General features: G+C 42.0%; 1 protein-coding gene across 4 annotated transcripts in view; it reads left to right on the forward strand.

Annotated features, from left to right (window-relative positions):
* Positions 1-18,950, forward strand: part of PPP6R1 (protein phosphatase 6 regulatory subunit 1) — a 319,943-nt gene that overhangs the window by 150,638 nt on the left and 150,355 nt on the right. For all 4 annotated transcript variants that reach the window (XM_073602816.1, XM_073602818.1, XM_073602817.1 and 1 more), the window contains exons 10-12: positions 2,186-2,320; positions 3,462-3,526; positions 8,481-8,596. In XM_073602816.1, coding sequence (XP_073458917.1) covers positions 2,186-2,320; positions 3,462-3,526; positions 8,481-8,596 — 316 coding nt within the window. The remainder of the gene's footprint in view (positions 1-2,185; positions 2,321-3,461; positions 3,527-8,480; positions 8,597-18,950) is intronic.

Here is an 18,950-nt window from a genome sequence, read left to right on the forward strand (position 1 = left end):
TGGACACCCTGTGCAGGCACCGAAATGGTGCAATAGCCTGCAGATAAAGATTAGACCCATGATGCTCCGGGTATAGTGCAATAGACTGCAAATAAATGTCAAGTCCATGGGGGACAGAGTATAGTGTAGAGGTCTGCAGGTGAGTGTCAAGCCTGTACCATCACGGAATAGCAGCAGATGGAAACCGGGCATATTTACGCGTCTGTCCATGTCTTGGCCGATGAAATCCAAAAGGCGAGATGTCCGCTAAAGGTTTCACCGGTGTTGGCTCCTGACTGCTCCCATCTGCACCTGTCTGCTCCCCTCGTAAAAGGTAATGCGGCTCCCCGCAGATATGAATGGTTCCAATCCAGGAATATGGTGGAGCAACTATGCTGGGTGAGCTGCCAGGACCTTGGCATCAATGTTCCTTACAGCCAGGCAAGTCTATCCATGCCGTATCATCCGGGCTGCGATGGAGACGTGTGGGAGTATGGAATGGTGTCAGACGCACAGGAGCATTACTTCAACGCGTTTCGCTGGGACCTCCCAGCTTCGTCGTTCGACTATAGCGCGGTTGGCAAGTGGTTAAACACATTTCTGAGATCTCAGACATAACAGAGCAGCTGATATAGAAGTTTCTAAAACCATGTGAAAAGCATATACTGCCTGGCATTTTGGGAAGCCTCCCTCCTAAATCCCCTTGCCCACCAGTCAGATGTCCAGCAGTATGAATGAAAATATTAACTCCTTTCCCACTATGTTAATCCATGGCAGTGTGCTACTGCATTCAAGTCAATGTGTTGCATTACAACAGCCATTTAATCAAGAATAGGCTGCCAGTGTGTGGCTATTGAGAAAAAACATCACAAAGCACCCACTATACTTGTGGCTTGGTATGTAGTTCTAAAACTCCTTTTTACATCCTGCCTGTGTTCTTCTTTTACACTAAGGTCTCATGCACACAGGACTTGATTTTTGACTCCCCTAGAAAACAGCAGCGTTGTTGCAGAAAAAATGCTTGGCGCTTATAAAAATGTCTAACACTTTTACAAGCGTTTAGGCGCATTTACAGGCGTCAATCTCTTGGGTGTTAAAGCAGACCTTCAGTCATTTTTTCAACTTTCCAGCTATTAAATCTTCTGCCCTTGTTTTAACTTTGGTAAAAAAAAAATTCTGCCAGTAAATACCTTATATAGCCCACTTCCTGTTTCTTGTCTGGTAAAAAGCCTAGGCTTATGATATCATGCAATATGAAAGTGGTTGGAGGGAAGCTTCAGAATGGCATAGATGTTTTTATTGCAAATTATGTGAGCAGACTGCAGTTTCTCTTTAATCTCTGGCCATTGAAATGAATTAACGCTCAAGCGTTAAACATACCTGTTAACACGCGTTGAGGCGTGTTTTATAAGCATCAGGCATTTTTTCTACCCAAACTCTACTGCTCCTGAATGCACTGGCAGAGGAGTTTTTTCCTGCTTCTTAGACCCCTTTCACACGGGAGGCGTTTTTCAGGCGCTTTAACGCTAAAAATATCATCTGTAATTGGCCTGAAAAACGCCTCATCTGCAGTCTCGGTGAGAAAGCCCTAGTACTTCCACACTGGGGCACTCTGCTGGCAGGACGTTTAAAAAAAAAAAAAAGTCCTGCAAGCAGCATCTTTTGGGTTGCTTTAGAAGCGGCGTATACACCGCTCCTAAAGCGCCCCTGCCCATTGAAATCAATAAGCAGCGCCTCGGCAGTGGCGCTTTGTGGGCGCATTTAACCCTTTATTTGGCCGCTAGCGGGGGTTAAAAGCGCCTCTAAAGCGCCGCTAAAACTAGCAGCGCTTTACCGCTAACGCGACCTATATATTCACATATATGCAAATCGGATTAGTTTTGAGCAGCATCTGATTTACATAAAACGTGAACCGGACCGCCTTGCATTCGAACCGATTCACACATGTCCCCGGCAGCTAAGGTCTGTTTTTGAAGAATCCTGTGCGAATTTAGGTCCAGATCAGGAGCGAATTAAAGTAAGATTTTGCACCTGAACTGGTGAACAAAGCTGCACCGGACTCCTTTTTTAAAAACTGACTGTAAACTGCAGCCAGACATGTGTGAACCTAGCCTTACAGTGAGAATAGGATATAAAGTATGTATGTGTAAATAACTTGTTTTTTTTCTCCAAGTCCCTTTTAACACTTTGTATCTCCGTGTTTCAGAATTTGTATTTCAAGTACATGTACAATAACTTCTTGCACTCACAAATTGAGGTCTGCATCACAACGGTTTTAAATTCAATCCCTATTCAAGAAACAAATGAAAGTGAAGTCCAAGAGAACGAACTGGTTCAATATGTAAGAAAATGTATTTAAATTGTATGGGGTATTTTTTTTGTCTCTTAATCTAATGCTACATTGAGGTTTATTATCATAAAGAACCTTTAATTTTTGATAAGTATATTAAAAATAGTTTTTAAGTTTATAAGAAATTGAGATATTGTATATAATTTATACAAAGATGACGTGCTGTGTAGCAATTTCACAGAAAATTGTCAGTTTGCCGCTTATAAGCCTCATTTGTGTACAGGTATAAAAAAATGTACAAAAATATTGTTGTGATTTTTGGATTCTTTTCAAATTCTGAGGTAGGCTACCAGAGTTTTTTTCATAGATTTGAATGGCATGGAAAAAGCTTAGAACCTCAATTTTGTTGTCTATGCTACTGTTGCACACTTCATATTTTAATGAAAATAAGAGACAGAAAGCAAGGGGAAATGCCTCAACAAAAACCAGGGCAACAGTTAACCAAAAACAAAGCTCTGCTAAACTAAAAAATAACAGAGGGTTTGTCACTTTTGTGTGGTTGTCCCTTAAAAGTTACAAACTGCAATTATAGTTCTAAAGCTGGTATCCAGAATTATCCACACATACAGATGTGGCCCTTTGCTTGCTTTCATCTGGCCCTTGAGGCACTATTCCTTCAGCTGAAACAAACAGTGGGGCGCTGTTCCTTCCTCTGTCACCAAAGGCGGGGCGCTGTTCCTTCCTCTGTTACCAACGGAGGAGTGCTGTTCCTCCCTCTGTTGCCAAAGGCGGGGCGCATGTCTTTGCTAATGGCGGGGCGCTGTTCCTCCCTCGGTCTTCAGCAATTGCAGGGCACTATGTATATGCCTCCTGTTCAACAAGTCATTGTTCCCACTGAATCCTAGACAATTTTTCTACCCCCAGTGACCACATTGTTGCTCCCCTAAAGTCTAAAGCACAGTAAACTGGCCTTTGTTTAGACATTTCAGAGACCCTTGCTTTAGTTTTATCCTGTAGTGCACATGAAGGACTGAACTGTAACTGTTGTTGGTAAACATCGACTTCTAAAAAGAGTGTTGTGCTATGTCGCTTTTCTCCTATGCTAATATTCATAAAAAAATAAAAAATAAAAATCAGACTCTGATGTAGAAATAATCTAGGATTAATTACCTTTTTATTTCTTTAATGCCAGCTTTTACAGAAGTGTCAGCTTTTACAGAGGATACTTTCAGCATGGGAAGATAATGAAAAAGAACAGTAAGTTTTTTTTATTTTTTTTATATAAAAAATAGTTTTGTTTCAGTGTGTGTATACACACACACACACACACACACACACACACAGTGAGGGGAAAAAGTATTTGATCCCCTGCTGATTTTGTACATTTGCCCAATGACAAAGAAATTAACTATTGGTAGGTTCATTTTACCAGTGAGAGACAGAATAACAAAAAAAAAATCAAGAAAAGCGCATTTCAAATCGATTGGCATTTAAATGAGTGAAATAAGTATTTGACCCCTTTGCAAAATATGACTTTGACCTCTGTGATTGCCAACTAGGCTTTTGCCACCAAGTACTGACATTTCTTGTACTTGTCACCAGGTTTGCATACATCCCAGGAGGGATTTTGTCCCACTCCTCTTTGCAGATCCTTTCCAAGTCATTAAGGTTTTGAGGCTGACATTTGGTAACTCGAACCTTCAGTTACCTCCAATTTTTTTTTTTTTTTATGGTATTAATGTCTGGAGACTGGCTAGGCCACTCCAGGACCTTTTAATGTGCTGCTTCTTGAGCCACTCCTTTGTTGCCTTGGCTGTCTGTTTTGGGTCATTGTCATACTGGAATACCTATCCACAACCAATTTGCAATGCCCTGGCTGAGGGAAGGAGGTTGTCACCCAAGATTTGACGGTACGTGGCCCTGTCCATCGTCCCCTTTTGATGCGGTGAAGTTATCCTGTCCCCTTGGCAGAAAAACACCACCAAAGCATAATATTTCCACCTCCTGTTTGACGGTGGGGATGGTGTTCTTGAGGTCATAGGAAGCATTCCTCCTCCAAACACGCCGAGTTGAAATCCCAAAGAGCTTGATTTTGGTCTCATCTGACCACAACACTTTCACCAAGTTCTCTTCTGAATCTTTCAGATGTTCATTCGCAAACTCTCACCAAGCTGCTTGGCAATGGTCTTGTAGCCCATTCCAGCCTTGTGTAGGTCTACAATCTTGTCCCTGACATCCTTGGACAGCTCTTTGGTCTTGGCCATGGTGGAGAGATTGGAATCTGGTTGACTGCTTCTGTGGACAGGTGTCTTTTATACAGGTAGCAAGCTGAGCTCAGCTCATTATCTGTATAGAAGACACCTGGGAGCCAGGAATCTTGCTGATCGGGGATCAAATACTTATTTCACTCATTAAAATGAAAATCAATTTATAACTTTTTTGTAATGTGTTTTTCTGGATATTTTTGTTCTGTTTCACTGTTAAAATAAACCTACCATTAAAATTATAGACTGATCATTTCTTTGTTAGTGGGCAAACCTACAAAATCAGCAGGTGATCAAATACTTTTTCCTCTTCACCGTACAGGGCCTGATAAATCCCAAGTGCCAGGTCGCCATAGCTACCAGAAGTTGCGTCCTGACACCTGGGCCGACGTCCGAATGCTTCCACACAGTCCGCACGCACCCCTATGTATCCCAGGCTGCGCTTGCCCATCTGAGACCGGCATAACAGGTGCCGCTAGGTAGGGAGGAGAGGACGAGGCATGTCTGCTTTTCTCCCCTTCTTGTTGCTGTCTCCATTGACCGTTTTCCCGGCAGTCAAGGCCGGGAAAGAATGTAATGCAGTGCGATGTGCATTGCATTACATTCAGTGGAGTACTGGAGAGGCATCCATGGTTCTTTTAGACCCGGGATATCTCATGAAAGAGAGCCTGTCGCCAAAGAAAAAAATCATAACTTAAAGGACTTTTTGTCCCCTCTGTGACGAAAAAAAACATGTTTTAATTGTAAAAAATTAAAGTTACACCCTAGCACATAACCCCCCACCAAAAAAATAATTGAGGCCCCCCGCAACCCTAATATATATGCACATACACCTGCAAACGCACACGTCGAGCACCTACGGCTAAAAACGATGATTGGCGATACACATGTTACTAATCGTCACGCATGCCGAAATGAGAGAAAAGAGAGCGATTATTCTAGCACCAGACCTGACTTCTAACTTTAAAAAGAAAACTGAACTTTTTTAGCTGGCTCCTAGATTCAAAGCAAATTATCAAGCCCTGTGTGTGTGTGTGTATGTGTATATATATATATATATATATATACCCTGGCAGAATTTTTATGATTTCTTGGCCATTTTTCAGAGAATATAAATGATAACACAAACTTTTCTTTCACACATGGTTAGTGTTTGACTGAAGCCATTTATTATCAGTCGACTGTGTTTACTCTATTTAAATCGTAATCACAACAGAAACTACCCAAATGACCCTGATCATACCCCAGTTCTTAATACCATGTATTGCCCCCTTTAACATCAATGAAAGCTTGAATACTTTTGTGGTATTTGTGGATGAGGCTCTTTATCTTCTTAGATTGTAAAGCTGCCCATTCCTCTTGGCAAAAAGCCTCCAGTTTCACAGTAGGAATGGTGTACCTTTCATCATAGGCCTTGTTGACTCCTCTCTAAATGTAGTGTTTATGGTTGTAGCCAAAAAGCTCAATTTTGGTCTCATCACTCAAAATGACTTTGTGCCAGATAGTTTGAGGCTTGTCTCTGTGCTGTTTGGCGTATTGTAAGTGGGATACTTTGTGGCATTTGCGTAGTAATGGCTTTCTTCTGGCGACTTGACCATGCAGCCCATCTTTCTTCAAGTGCCTGCTTATTTTGCATCTTGAAACAGCCACACCACATGTTTTCAAAGAGTCCTGTATTTCACCTGAAGCTATTTGTGGGTTTTTCTTTGCATCTTGAACAATTTTCCTGGCAGTTGTGGCTGAAATTTTAGTTGGTCTACCTGACCGTGGTTTGGTTTCAATAGAACCCCTCATTTTTCACTTCTTGATTAGATTTTGAACACTGCTGATTGGCATTTTCAATTCCTTGGATATCTTTTTATATCCCTTTCCTGGTTTACAGTTCAACTACCTTTTCCCGCAGATCCTTTGACAATTCTTTTGCTTTCCCTATGACTCAGAATCCAGAAACTCATTTACCTTTTATACACACACACACTAATTACAAGCAAACAGATCACAGGTGAGGATGGTTACCTTAATAGCCATTCAAATCCCTTTGTGTCAACTTGTGTGCGTGTTATCAGGCCAAAATCACCAAGGTATGTAAACTTTTGATCAGGGTCATTTGGGTAGTTTCTGTTGTGATTATGATTTAAAAAGAGTAAACACAGTGGATAATAAATGGCTTCAGCAAACATTAACCATGACTGAAAAATGTTTTTGTTACCATTTATGTTCTCTGAAAAATGGCCAAAAATTCATACATTCTGCCAGGGTATGTAAACTTATGAGCGCAAATATATATATATATATATATATATATATATTACATTATGTACTGTGTGTGTTTAAGTAGTTTCTATATCACAAATCTGGCTGCACAGTTAAACATACCTTGTGGAATCATGGGCCTCCATTCTCTGAAGGGGTGATTGCTTTTGATGCTAAGACACTTTGTAGAAAAGCGGGACCACACCTCATGTATGATCATACTTTAGCTGATTTTTGGATTCAGATTGCTGCTAACCATTAGGGCAAATGCAGCAGCTGTGATTGTCATGGATACCAAAAAAAAGCGCACCTAGCAGTCAAAAAGTACTTCTATTTGACCACTTGCCAACCGCCTCCTGTAGATATACGTCGGCAGAATGGCACGGCTGCGCAAAGTAACGTACCTGTACGTTACTTTGAATTTGCCACCGCGCGCCTGCCACGAGCTCCGCGAGTCGGGTCGCGGGTCCCACGGACTCGATCGCCGCGGGGATACCCGCGATCGCCTCACGGAGAGGTCGTAAACAGCTTCTCCCCGTTCTGCCTAGTGACAGTGTCACTGATCTCTGCTCCCCGTCATCGGGATCAGAGATCAGTGACGTGTCACGGCTAGCCCCCCCCCCCCCCCACCCTACAGTTAGAACACATCCCTAGTACTGACTTAACCCATCCCCGCCCCCTAGTGGTTAACCCCTTCACTGCCAGTGTCATTTACACAGGAATCAATGCATTTTATAGCACTGATTGCTGTATAAATGACAATGGTCCTAAAAATGTGTCAAAAATGTCCGCCATAATGTTGCAGTCACAATAAAAATCACTGATCGCCGCCATTACTAGTAAAAAAAAAATAATAAAAATGCCATGAAACTATCCCCTATTTTGTAAACGCAATAACTTTTGCGCAAACCAATCAATAAACGCTTATTGCGATTTTTTTTTTTTTTTTTAACAAAAATATATAGAAGAACGTATCGGCCTAAACTGATGAAAAAAAAAAAATTTATATATTTTTGGGGGATATTTATTGTAGAAAATTGTAAAAAATAATGCTTTTTTTTAAATATTGTCGCTCTTATTTTGTTTATAACACAAAAAATAAAAATCGCAGAGGTGATAAAATGCCACCAAAAGAAAGCTTTATTTGTGGGGAAAAAAGGACGTCAGTTTTGTTTGGGAACCACGTCACACGACCGCGCACTTATCGGTTAAAGCGACGCAGTGCCGAATCGCAAAAAACGCACTGGTCAGGAACGGGGTAAATCCTTCCGGGGCTGAAGTGGTTAACCATATTTTTTAGACGCGTACATGTATAAATCTGTGAAATTCTTCCGTTGTATAGGTTCAGTTTATACATGTAATTATGTGCATTTGTTCACTCACATTTAGATGCATACACACAGAAATTACTGACACAAGATGCAGATTTTACCACTTTGATTTTAGGGATCCTTATGCAGTGCAGTTTAATGATGTAAATGCAGCTATGTGCGGGGTCCCATACAGTACAGTATAGCTTAGTTCAGACTCTTAAAAACTTTACAGTTGAGCCCTATGCTTACAGTTAATAAATTATGACACTATAGCTAAGGATTTTATTTATATTAATTTTTGTATTTGCAGTCTATAAGGAATTATTTGAACCCTGTATTTTGCTATGCAACGTATGTTATGTTAGCCTTTAAATGTTTTAGGTCTGAAGGTGGACGGAGGAAAGGCTTTATGGGGCATCTCACCAAAATAGCAAACTCATTGGTGCAAAGTTCAGAAAAAGGACCCAATGCACTGCTTATTGGGCAGCTGCTTAAAGGTGAGGACACCGAATTGATTGAAAGAAGTACTGCAGTTTTGTTGAGAGAGAAAAAAAAAGTAAAATTTTTAGTGTAAAGATTTGTTGAATGGCAAAATAAGCCTTGCTATTGAAAAAACATTTTAGTCTAACTGTTCTTTTTTCAGTAACTGACAAGACTTTTTATCCATCCCTATAAAAATTGAGATTTAAAATGCATTATACAGAGAGAGTTTTTGTATTGTTTAAAAAACGCTTGGTACGAACCAATACACATTTGGCTCATCAGAATGTTTTTTGACTTTAAGAGTTTAATTTAAAGGTTAAGATTCCTGTAAATGAATACACACTACATGTACCATCTTCCACAGCAGCAGACGGGCTTGTAGTTTCAGTGGGCCTGTGGAGCGCTGATGAGCACTCTCGTGGTCCATTAACGTCCTTCAACTTTGAAACAGACTGTACAGAGGTACGAGCTGAAAGCTGGAGAACATGTCTGCAGGACTCCATTGCTCCCATGATCTACTAATCATGGGTGCAATGCTTTCCAGGCTCCTGCGTGAAAAAATAGAAATGCACATTTTTTCCTGCAAAAATGTGTATATATTTTTTCTGTAAAGGTGAACTTAGAGTTTAAAGCGTATCTAAACTCAAGAACAAAGATGTAACATTTTGCAGCTTACCATACTTTACAGTATATGTGGTGGTTGAATTCGTATTCTTCATTTAGGCATGTTTTTTTTTCCTTCCTTTTTGACCTGGCGATCCTGCCAGTAATGCACTTTAGGGTGACAGCTTCCTTTCGTTAGAAGAGCAACATAGTCACTCCAGGACAGAATGTAAGCTCTACAGAACAGTGAACACCTCCTCCTCGCCGCCATAACATAAAGTTGAGGTGTTCCAATTGCCTTTTTATGCTGCTAGTTTAGGACTTATTTGCCTTTGTGCTGTTTTGAAACCACACCCGGTATCATTTTCTCTGGCAAATCCCAGCGGGGTTTAAATGCACCTTTATGGTTCACCTTTACCAAAAAATCTGCTTATAGAGATGAAGGACTTCTGTAGATAAAAGCAGGCTGCGCAGCTTTGACAGAAGTTAAACAATGCCCTTGCTATAGGTGTTAGGCTATTTACATACCTCATGAAGCCTGACTGGGAAAACTCCTAGGATGTTGCTAAGAGACCCTTTGCTGTTACTGTACACATTTACCATCACGGGAGTGATCTTTCTCTGATTCAAACACCCTCATATGCTCTTTCTCTCCCCTGATGCAAATGCTCTGAGCTCATCATTTAACCAGTTGCCGACCGCCTCACGACGATATACATCGGCAGAATGGCACGGGCAGGCAGAATCATGTACCTGTACGTCGGTCGGACCCCCCCCCCCCCCCCCGGTGCCCGAGGCGGTCGGCTTCTGTCTGGGAGCGATCAGACGTGAGGGGGAGGCCATCTATTTGCGCGGCCCCCCCCCCCCCCCCTCGCGATTGCTCCCAGCCAATGAGAATCTTCCTCTGCCTCTGTATAGTAAACAGAGGCAAATGAAGTGTTGTCATCGCTCCTCGGCTCGGTATATTCCGTTCCGGAGCCGAGGAGAGAAGACATCCGAGTGAGTGTAAAACACACACAGTAGAGCACGCCAGGCATACATTACACTCCCGATCACCCCCTAATCCCCCCCCCCCCGTCACACTGACACCAAGCAGGTTTTTTTTTTTTTCTGATTACTGCATTGGTGTCAGTTTGTGACAGTGTGGTAGGGCAGTTAGTGTTAGCCCCCTTTAGGTCTAGGGTACCCCCCTAACCCCCCCAATAAAGTTTTAACCCCTGGATCACCCCCCATCACCAGTGTCACTAAGCGATCGTTTTTCTGATCGCTGTATTAGTGTCACTGGTGACGCTAGTTAGGGAGGTAAATATATAGGTTCGCCATCAGTGTTTTATAGCGACAGGGACCCCCATATACTACCTAATAAAGGTTTTAACCCCTTGATTGCCCCCTCGTTAACCCTTTCACCAGTGATCACCGTATAACTGTTACTGGTGACGCTGGTTAGTTCGTTTATTTTTAATAGTGTCAGGGCACCCGCCGTTTATTACCTAATAAAGGTTTAGCCCCCCTGATCGCCCGGCGGTGATATAAGTTAGGTTTTAGGGTCAGATAGGGTCTGCGTCGCCCCAGGCAGCGTCAGGTTAGCGCCAGTACCGCTAACACCCACGCACGCAGCATACACCTCCTTTAGTGTATCAATATCTGATCCGATCAGATCTATACTAGCGTCCCCAGCCGTTTAGGGTTCCCAAAAACGCAGTGTTAGCGGGATCAGTCCAGATACCTGCTAGCACCTGCGTTTTGCCCCTCCTCCCGGCCCAGCCCACCCAAGTGCAGTATCGATCACTGTCACTTACAAAACACTAAACGCATAACTGCAGCGTTCGCAGAGTCAGGCCTGATCCCTGCGATCGCTAACAGTTTTTTTGGTAGCGTTTTGGTGAACTGGCAAGCACCAGCCCCAGGCAGCGTCAGGTTAGTGCCAGTAGCGCTAACACCCACGCACGCACCGTACACCTCCCTTAGTGGTATATTATCTGAACGGATCAATAGAGTCAAGCATGATCCCTGCGATCGCTAACAGTTTTTTTGGTAGCGTTTTGGTGAACTGGCAAGCATCAGCGGCCTAGTACACCCCGGTCGTAGTCAAACCAGCACTGCAGTAACACGTGGTGACGTGGCGAGTCCATAAGTGCAGTTCAAGCTGGTGAGGTGGCAAGCACAAGTAGTGTCCCGCTGCCACCAAGAAGAAGACAAAACACAGGCCCGTCGTGCCCATAGTGCCCTTCCTGCTGCATTCGCCAATCCTAATTGGGAACCCACCACTTCTGCAGCACCCGTACTTCCCCCATTCACATCCCCAACCAAATGCAGTCGGCTGCATGATAGGCATTTTCTTTATGTCTAAAAAGAGAATAAATCAGCGCAGATGGGTATATATAAGAGCACAGCAGCTGAACACCAGGGTCAATAACCAAATCCCTAAAATAAAATGAATATACAGATGGTGCAGCACTTGAAAAAGCAACACAGTCCATAAAGCATTCAGTGAATCCAATCGCTCAGGTGCGGTGTGGCTTCATGCTGACATCAGTGACTTTCGGTGAACCCTCCACCAGTGTAAAGGATGGCCTCTCACCTTTTAGCAGGGACCCTTTGATTATAGAAGGTCGCATAAGCATTCCCATATGGGTCAACTAAAATGGAGCACAGCCAATCCACATCATCCGTCACTCCCGTTTTAGGCAGCGGGGCTCAAAAGGGCAAGACAAGACACTTTCCGGACGTTTGGAATCGATATGGACCAGAGAAGAGTACAGAATAGTGCTCTCTGTATAATGCAGTTTATTAAGTTTAAAACAAGTAAAACACTCACAAGTAAGGCACTTCACCAGTGTCGGATAGAGCAGCATAAAAATCGTGTGTACAGCAAAGGATGCGTGATGGCCGCGGGTGACGTCACAACGCTTCCTCGTTCCGGATGCGTTGCGTCCCAGTGGGCGGGGACTTCTTCAGCGGATGAGGAAATGACGTGGGCTCCCGCGCCTTATACTAGGTAAGTTACCATGGCAATCATAAACAAACCATGGATGGTGAACACTATACAGGGATGCAATCCCGGAAGTGTCCCCATACGGAACAAAAACGAAGCAACAGAAATAGATCCTGGGATCCAGCGAACTTACGTCCGCAGTAACCAAAATTGTAGAGGGGGAACATTCTATGGTCTCTAAGATTTGAATAATGTGCTTGGTATCTTTCAAAAACGCTGGAGTTTTCATAACAATGTATTGTCCCAACCTGGCAGAGGCAGAATCGATCCCATTGACAATGGGTCGTCCAGGGGGATGAGTGGTATCCTTATAAATCTTTGGTAAAAAAATCCTTACTAAAAAAGAAGCTATGTATTTAGATCCCTTATTTTGCAGGACCCCTATTATTTATTTGCCCTGTGGGCAAAGGCGAACGCAAGCGTCGGTCTGGCGTCAAATGTAAACAGCAATTGCACCATGCATGTGAGGTATCACTGCGAAGGTCAGATCGAGGGCAGTAATTTTAGCAGTAGACCTCCTCTGTAAATCTAAAGTAGTAACCTGTAAAGGCTTTTAAAAATGTATTTAGTTTGTCGCCACTGCACGTTTGTGTGCAATTTTAAAGCATGTCATGTTTGGTATCCGTGTACTCTGCCTAAGATCATCTTTTTTATTTCATCAAACATTTGGGCAATATAGTGTGTTTTAGTGCATTCAAATTTTAAAAAGTGTGTTTTTTCCCAAAAAAATGCGTTTGAAAAATCGCTGCGCAAATCCTGTGTGAAAAAAAAAAATGAAACACCCACCATTTTAATCTGTAGGGCATTTGCTTTAAAAAAAATATATAATGTTTGGGGGTTCAAAGTAATTTTCTTGCAAAAAAAAATAATTTTTTCATGTAAACAAAAAGTGTCAGAAAGGGCTTTGTCTTCAAGTGGTTAGAAGAGTGGGTGATGTGTGGCATAAGCTTCTACATGTTGTGCATAAAATGCCAGGACAGTTCAAAACCCCCCCCCCAAATGACCCCATTTTGGAAAGTAGACACCCCTAGCTATTTGCTGAGAGGCATGTCGAGTCCATGGAATATTTTATATTGTAGATAGGATTTCGCGCAAACACATGTGGTGAATAATGGTTGATTAGTGTTGGCTGATAAGTCACGTGAATAGTGTATAACCAATAAGAACAATAATAAAAGTGTCCAATAGTGATAACAATAAAAAAATAAGTAAGTGATAAAATAAAAAATAAAAAATAACGGCTTCTAATTTCCAGTTAGACAATGCAGTAATAAATCAGCTGGATGATGGACTTCCACAAATAATTAAGTAGATTCCTTCCTTTTAAAAAAAGTCTCCCATTGCCCTTACCTTAAAGGGCTTAAGATAAAGCCTTAGTGTAGATCTAGAAGTAGTTGGATGGTATCCCCTGGTTGTTGGTTCCTAGTGAGTGGATGCTTTAGCTGCTTCTTAAAGGGCTTAAGATAAAGCCTTAGTGTAGATCTAGAAGTAGTTGGATGGTATCCCCTGGTTGTTGGTTCCTAGTGAGTGGATGCTTTAGCTGCTTCTGGTTCGGGGCGATTCAGGAGATCGCCCGCTAGCGGGATCCCGCTAGCCATCGCTCACAACACTACACACTGCTTTGACCCAGAAGTGCTGTTAGTGTGAACCGGAAGCTTTGCACCAGGTGACGGCGTTCCGCCGCCATCTTTGTTTGTCACCGCCCCACACTGCATCCACAGTGTGGATGTTTTTATTCACCGTTTGGAAAATGTTTTCCTCTCTGATTTAATAAAATTTTTTATAAACGAACTACACCATTGGGAGCCCCCCTTTTTTCTTCTGTTTTCCCTACTCGGTTGGACTGGAACCCATGATCCTGAATCGCCCCGAACCAGAAGCAGCTAAAGCATCCACTCACTAGAAACCAACAACCAGGGGATACCATCCAACTACTTCTAGATCTACACTAAGGCTTTATCTTAAGCCCTTTAAGAAGCAGCTAAAGCATCCACTCACTAGGAACCAACAACCAGGGGATACCATCCAACTACTTCTAGATCTACACTAAGGCTTTATCTTAAGCCCTTTAAGGTAAGGGCAATGGGAGACCTTTTTTAAAGGGAAGGAATCTACTTAATTATTTGTGGAAGTCCATCATCCAGCTGATTTATTACTGCATTGTCTAACTGGAAATTAGAAGCCATTATTATTTTTTATTTTATTTTATCACTTACTTATTTTTTTATTTTTTTATTGTTATCACTATTGGACACTTTTATTATTGTTCTTATTGGTTGTACACTATTCACGTGACTTATCAGCCAACACTAATCAACCATTATTCACCACATGTGTTTGCGCGAAATCCTATCTACAACATTAATTTTATTGTGATTTAGTGAGCACTATTGATTTTGCAGCACCACTTTCATGATCTTGTACACTTTTCTGATTTTTCAGCACGTTTATTCAGTAGCGCAGAGGTTTCACCACTTAATATTTTATATTGTGACACAAGTTGCGGGAAAAAGACAAATTTTATTTTATTTATTTTTTTTTTTTTTTGCACAAAGTTGTCACTAAATGATATATTGCTCAAACATGCCATGGGAATATGTGAAATTACACCCCAAAATACATTCTGTTGCTTCTCCTGAGTACGGGGATACCACATGTGTGAGACTTTTTGGGAGCCTAGCCGCGTACAGGACCGCGAAAACCAAGCACCGCCTTCAGGCTTTCTATGGGCGTAAATTTTTGATTTCACTCTTCACTGCCTATCACAGTTTCGGAGGCCATGGAATGCCCAGGTTGCACAAAATCCCCCCAAATGACCCTATTTTGGAAAGTAGACACCCCAAGCTATTTGCTGAGAGGTATAGTGAGTATTTTGCAGACCTCACTTTTTGTCACAAAGTTTTGAAAATTGAAAAAAGACAAAAAAAAAAAATTTTTTTCTTGTCTTTCTTCATTTTCAAAAACAAATGAGAGCGGTTTGTAAATTTTTTTTTTTTCATTTAGTGACAACTGTTTGTAAATTTATTTTTTTTTTGTCATTATTCAATCACTTGGGACAAAAAAAATTAATATTTATTGGGCTCAACATGCCTCTCAGCAATTTCCTTGGGGTGTCTACTTTCCAAAATGGGGTCATTTGGGGGGTTTTGTACTGCCCTGCCATGTTAGCACCTCAAGAAATGACAAAGGCAGTCATAAATTAAAGGCTGTGTAAATTCCAGAAAATGTACCCTAGTTTGTAGGCGCTATAACTTTTGCGCAAACCAATAAATATACACTTATTGACTTTTTTTTTACCAAAGACATGTGGCTGAATACATTTTGGCCTAAATGTGTGACTAAAATTGAGTTTATTGGATTTTTTTTTTATAACAAAAAGTAGAAAATATCATTTTTTTTCAAAATTTTTGGTCTTTTTCCGTTTATAGCGCAAAAAATAAAAACGGCAGAGGTGATCAAATACCATCAAAAGAAAGCTCTATTTGTGGGAAGAAAATGACACAAATTTCGTTTGGGTACAGCATTGCATGACCGCGCAATTAGCAGTTAAAGCGACGCAGTGCCAAATTGTAAAAAGTGCTCTGGTCAGGAATGGGGTAAATCCTTCTGGGGCTGAAGTGGTTAAGTGCTCAGACCTGTGATGGTGAAAGTGAACAGTAACAGCTAGGCAGCCCCCAGAAATGTCCTAGTAGTTTTCCAGTCAGGCTTAATGAGGTACGTAAATGGCCTACACCTATAGCAAGGGCATTTTTCAACTTTGGTCAAAGCCACAGTTTTGTTTTTTTGTTTGTTTTTAATCTACAGATGCCCCTTATCTGCATAGACCTTTTTTTTTTTTTTGTACGGGTTTAGTCATATTCATTTACATTCATGATATTAATTAAAAAGTAGTGTATAATTTTATATATATATATATATATATATATATATATATACACACTGTACTTCCCCTTAAAATCAGGGGGAAATCGCAGGTGCGTGTTATATGCTGATCCCCCGCTGACTGTGAGTGGAGGAGCGAGCGCCGCCGACATTCATACATAGCCGAGTGTACTCGGCTAGCTCCACTCACAGTCACGCCCAGTCCCGCCCTAAGATGGACATAACACAGTGACTGGGCTGCAAATGACACTGATAAGGCTGCATTGATGGGCATTTAAATGTAAGTTTTTTTTCCTTAAAATTCCCCCCTAAACTTGGGGTGCGTGTTATACGCCGATAAATACGATAGATATAGATATATATATATATATATATAGATATATATGTATATATATATCTATCTATCTATGTTTTAAACATCAATTTTGGTTTTGGCCAAGTGCATCCTGAATTTTCGGTGCACCATTAGTTTTTGCCATATCACTGGAAGGTGATAACAGATGCCAGTTTCTCTGGCTGGGGAAGAGTACTCCAATCCCCTCACAGTTCAGGGAACCTGGTCACCAAAGGAAGTGAAGCTCCCCATCAACATCTTGGCGCTCAGAGCAATAGGGATGACTCTGCACCACTGGACCCCCTTCTTCAGGTATACACAATCAGGGTGCAACCAGACAGTGCCACAGCTGTGGCCTACATCCATTACCAGAGAGGCACCAAGAGCCATGTAGCCTTGAAGGAAGCAAGTAAATCGGATTATGTCATGGACAGAGAAACTCTGCCCAGTGATCTCTGTTGTCCACATCCCAGAAGCGGACAGTTGGAAAGTGGATTATTTCAGCAGTCGCTGTGGAGATCAAGAGGAATGGTTCTTTCACCCCAACATCTTCAACCTGATATGTCAGAGATGGATACAACAGGCTAGGATATCATCTAGATGCTTTAAAAATTCATTGGACTCAGTTCAGGGTAATATATGCCTTTCCTCCAGGGCAAATTCTGCCTTCACTGCTCCACAAAATAGAGCAAGAGAAGAAGCTGGGGATTCTCATTTCACCAAGCTGGCCCAGAAGAAACTGATATACAGACATCAGAGTGTTAGGAGACTACCCCTGCTCTCTTAAGGCCCTCTGTTCCAGCCTGCTTCTTAGTCACTGGCTTTAATGGCATGGTTGTGGATGCCCTTGTCTAGGGGCATAAAGGGGTTTTCTGTGTCTGTCATTCCCACCTTGCTAAAAGCAAGAAAAGCCACTTAAAGAAAGACCTACTATTTAATTATGAGATCTTTTTTTGCTTGGTGCGAACACGGCACTTCAGTCCCAGAAGTTATGTGCCTCACATTCTGGACTTCCTCTAATCAGGACTTTACCAGAGCTTGGCCTCAAGTACTTTAAAAGAACAGGTTTTGGCCTTATTCATTTTGTTCCAGAATCCTTTTCCCTGAAACCTTTTGTACAATGTGCTTTTTTTTGTGCTTTTTTTTTTTTGGGATCAGACCGCCCTTTCAGCACCTTATGTTTCCTTTGGATCTTAATTTGGGTTCTCTGTGCCCTGCAGAAACCACCCTTTAAACTTATCAGGGAACTCTTTGGAGGATCTCCCCTGCAAGATGGCCTTTGCCTCGCATTCTCTTGTCAAAATCTTTAGAAAAAGTGCATCTCAAATCGGACCTCCTTTAAAGTGGATTTCCACCCTCCCAAAAAAAAAAAAAAAAAAAAAATATATAAACATTTGGAGAAAACTTTTTTTTTTACACTCACCTCTAAATGTCTGTTGCTAGGGGGTCCCTCGTAGTCTGCCTCCTTCAGCGCCTGGGCTCCTGACGTTACTTCCCTCAGGGCAGGAAGGGAGATCACCTCTTTCCCCTCCCTCTGTCGATCATCTGGGACACGTGACAGGTCCCAGATGATTGCGCGGCCAGTCACGGCTCGCGCATGCGCAGTGGGTGCCCGGCTGTGAATCTACAGCCGGGCTCCCACAGTTAAAATGCCGGCACCGCAGAGCCGAGGTGGGGACGAGCAGGGCTTCGTTCCCCCGCATTGCTGGACCCTGGGACAGGTAAGTGTCTGATTATTAAAAGTCAGCAGCTGCAGTATTTGTAGCTGCTGACTTTTAATTGTTTTGTTTTTTTTTTTTAAAGGGGAACTCCACTTTAAGCACCCTGTGCTTCTTTCTGACCTTAATCTGGTTAATTCTACCCTGCAGAAAAAACCCTTTGAATATGTAAGGGAAAGCTCCTTGGATGTTTTCTGTTGCAAAGTTGCTGCCTTGGTGGCCATCATAACTGTCAAATGTGTCTCTGAGCTAGCAGCCCTTGAAAGAAGCCATTTCTAATTCTCCACAAAGACAGTGTAGTCTTGTGCCCAAGATATCCTTTCTTCTTAAGGTGGTATCAGTCTTTCACACATCTGAAAATAAAGTCCTTCCCTCTTTGTCCCCATGTCCAAGGCATCAAAACAAAAATGCTCTTCATTGCCTAGATGTAGTCAGAGCCATTAGTATCTACAACAAAGCTAAAGCTTCTATCTGGAAAACTGACTCTCTACTTCTCCTATACTCGGAATCTCACAAGGGACATGTTACTTCAAAATCCATCATCTCTGGATGGATAGGACAACTCATCTTGCACTCTAGAACTTGCACTCTAAAAGACAGGGCTCCTCCTGCACTGTTAATGTGCTCACTCCACCAGAACAATGGGAGTTTCCTGGGCATTCCAACATTGAGCCTGCCCCGTTCTGCTTTGTAAGGCATTCACAAAGTCTTCTGTTAGTTCTATTCCTTTTCAAAGTTCTACCAGGTGTACAATTTCAGGTACAAGGCTTTTGCAGCAGCACTCTGAAGTTAGGTCTGTGAACCATTGTGATTGCTAGACCTGTTGTCACAGTTCT

The sequence above is a fragment of the Aquarana catesbeiana genome, linkage group LG10 (genome assembly GCF_042186555.1).
Source record: "Aquarana catesbeiana isolate 2022-GZ linkage group LG10, ASM4218655v1, whole genome shotgun sequence".
Classification (NCBI taxonomy): Eukaryota; Metazoa; Chordata; class Amphibia; order Anura; family Ranidae; genus Aquarana; species Aquarana catesbeiana.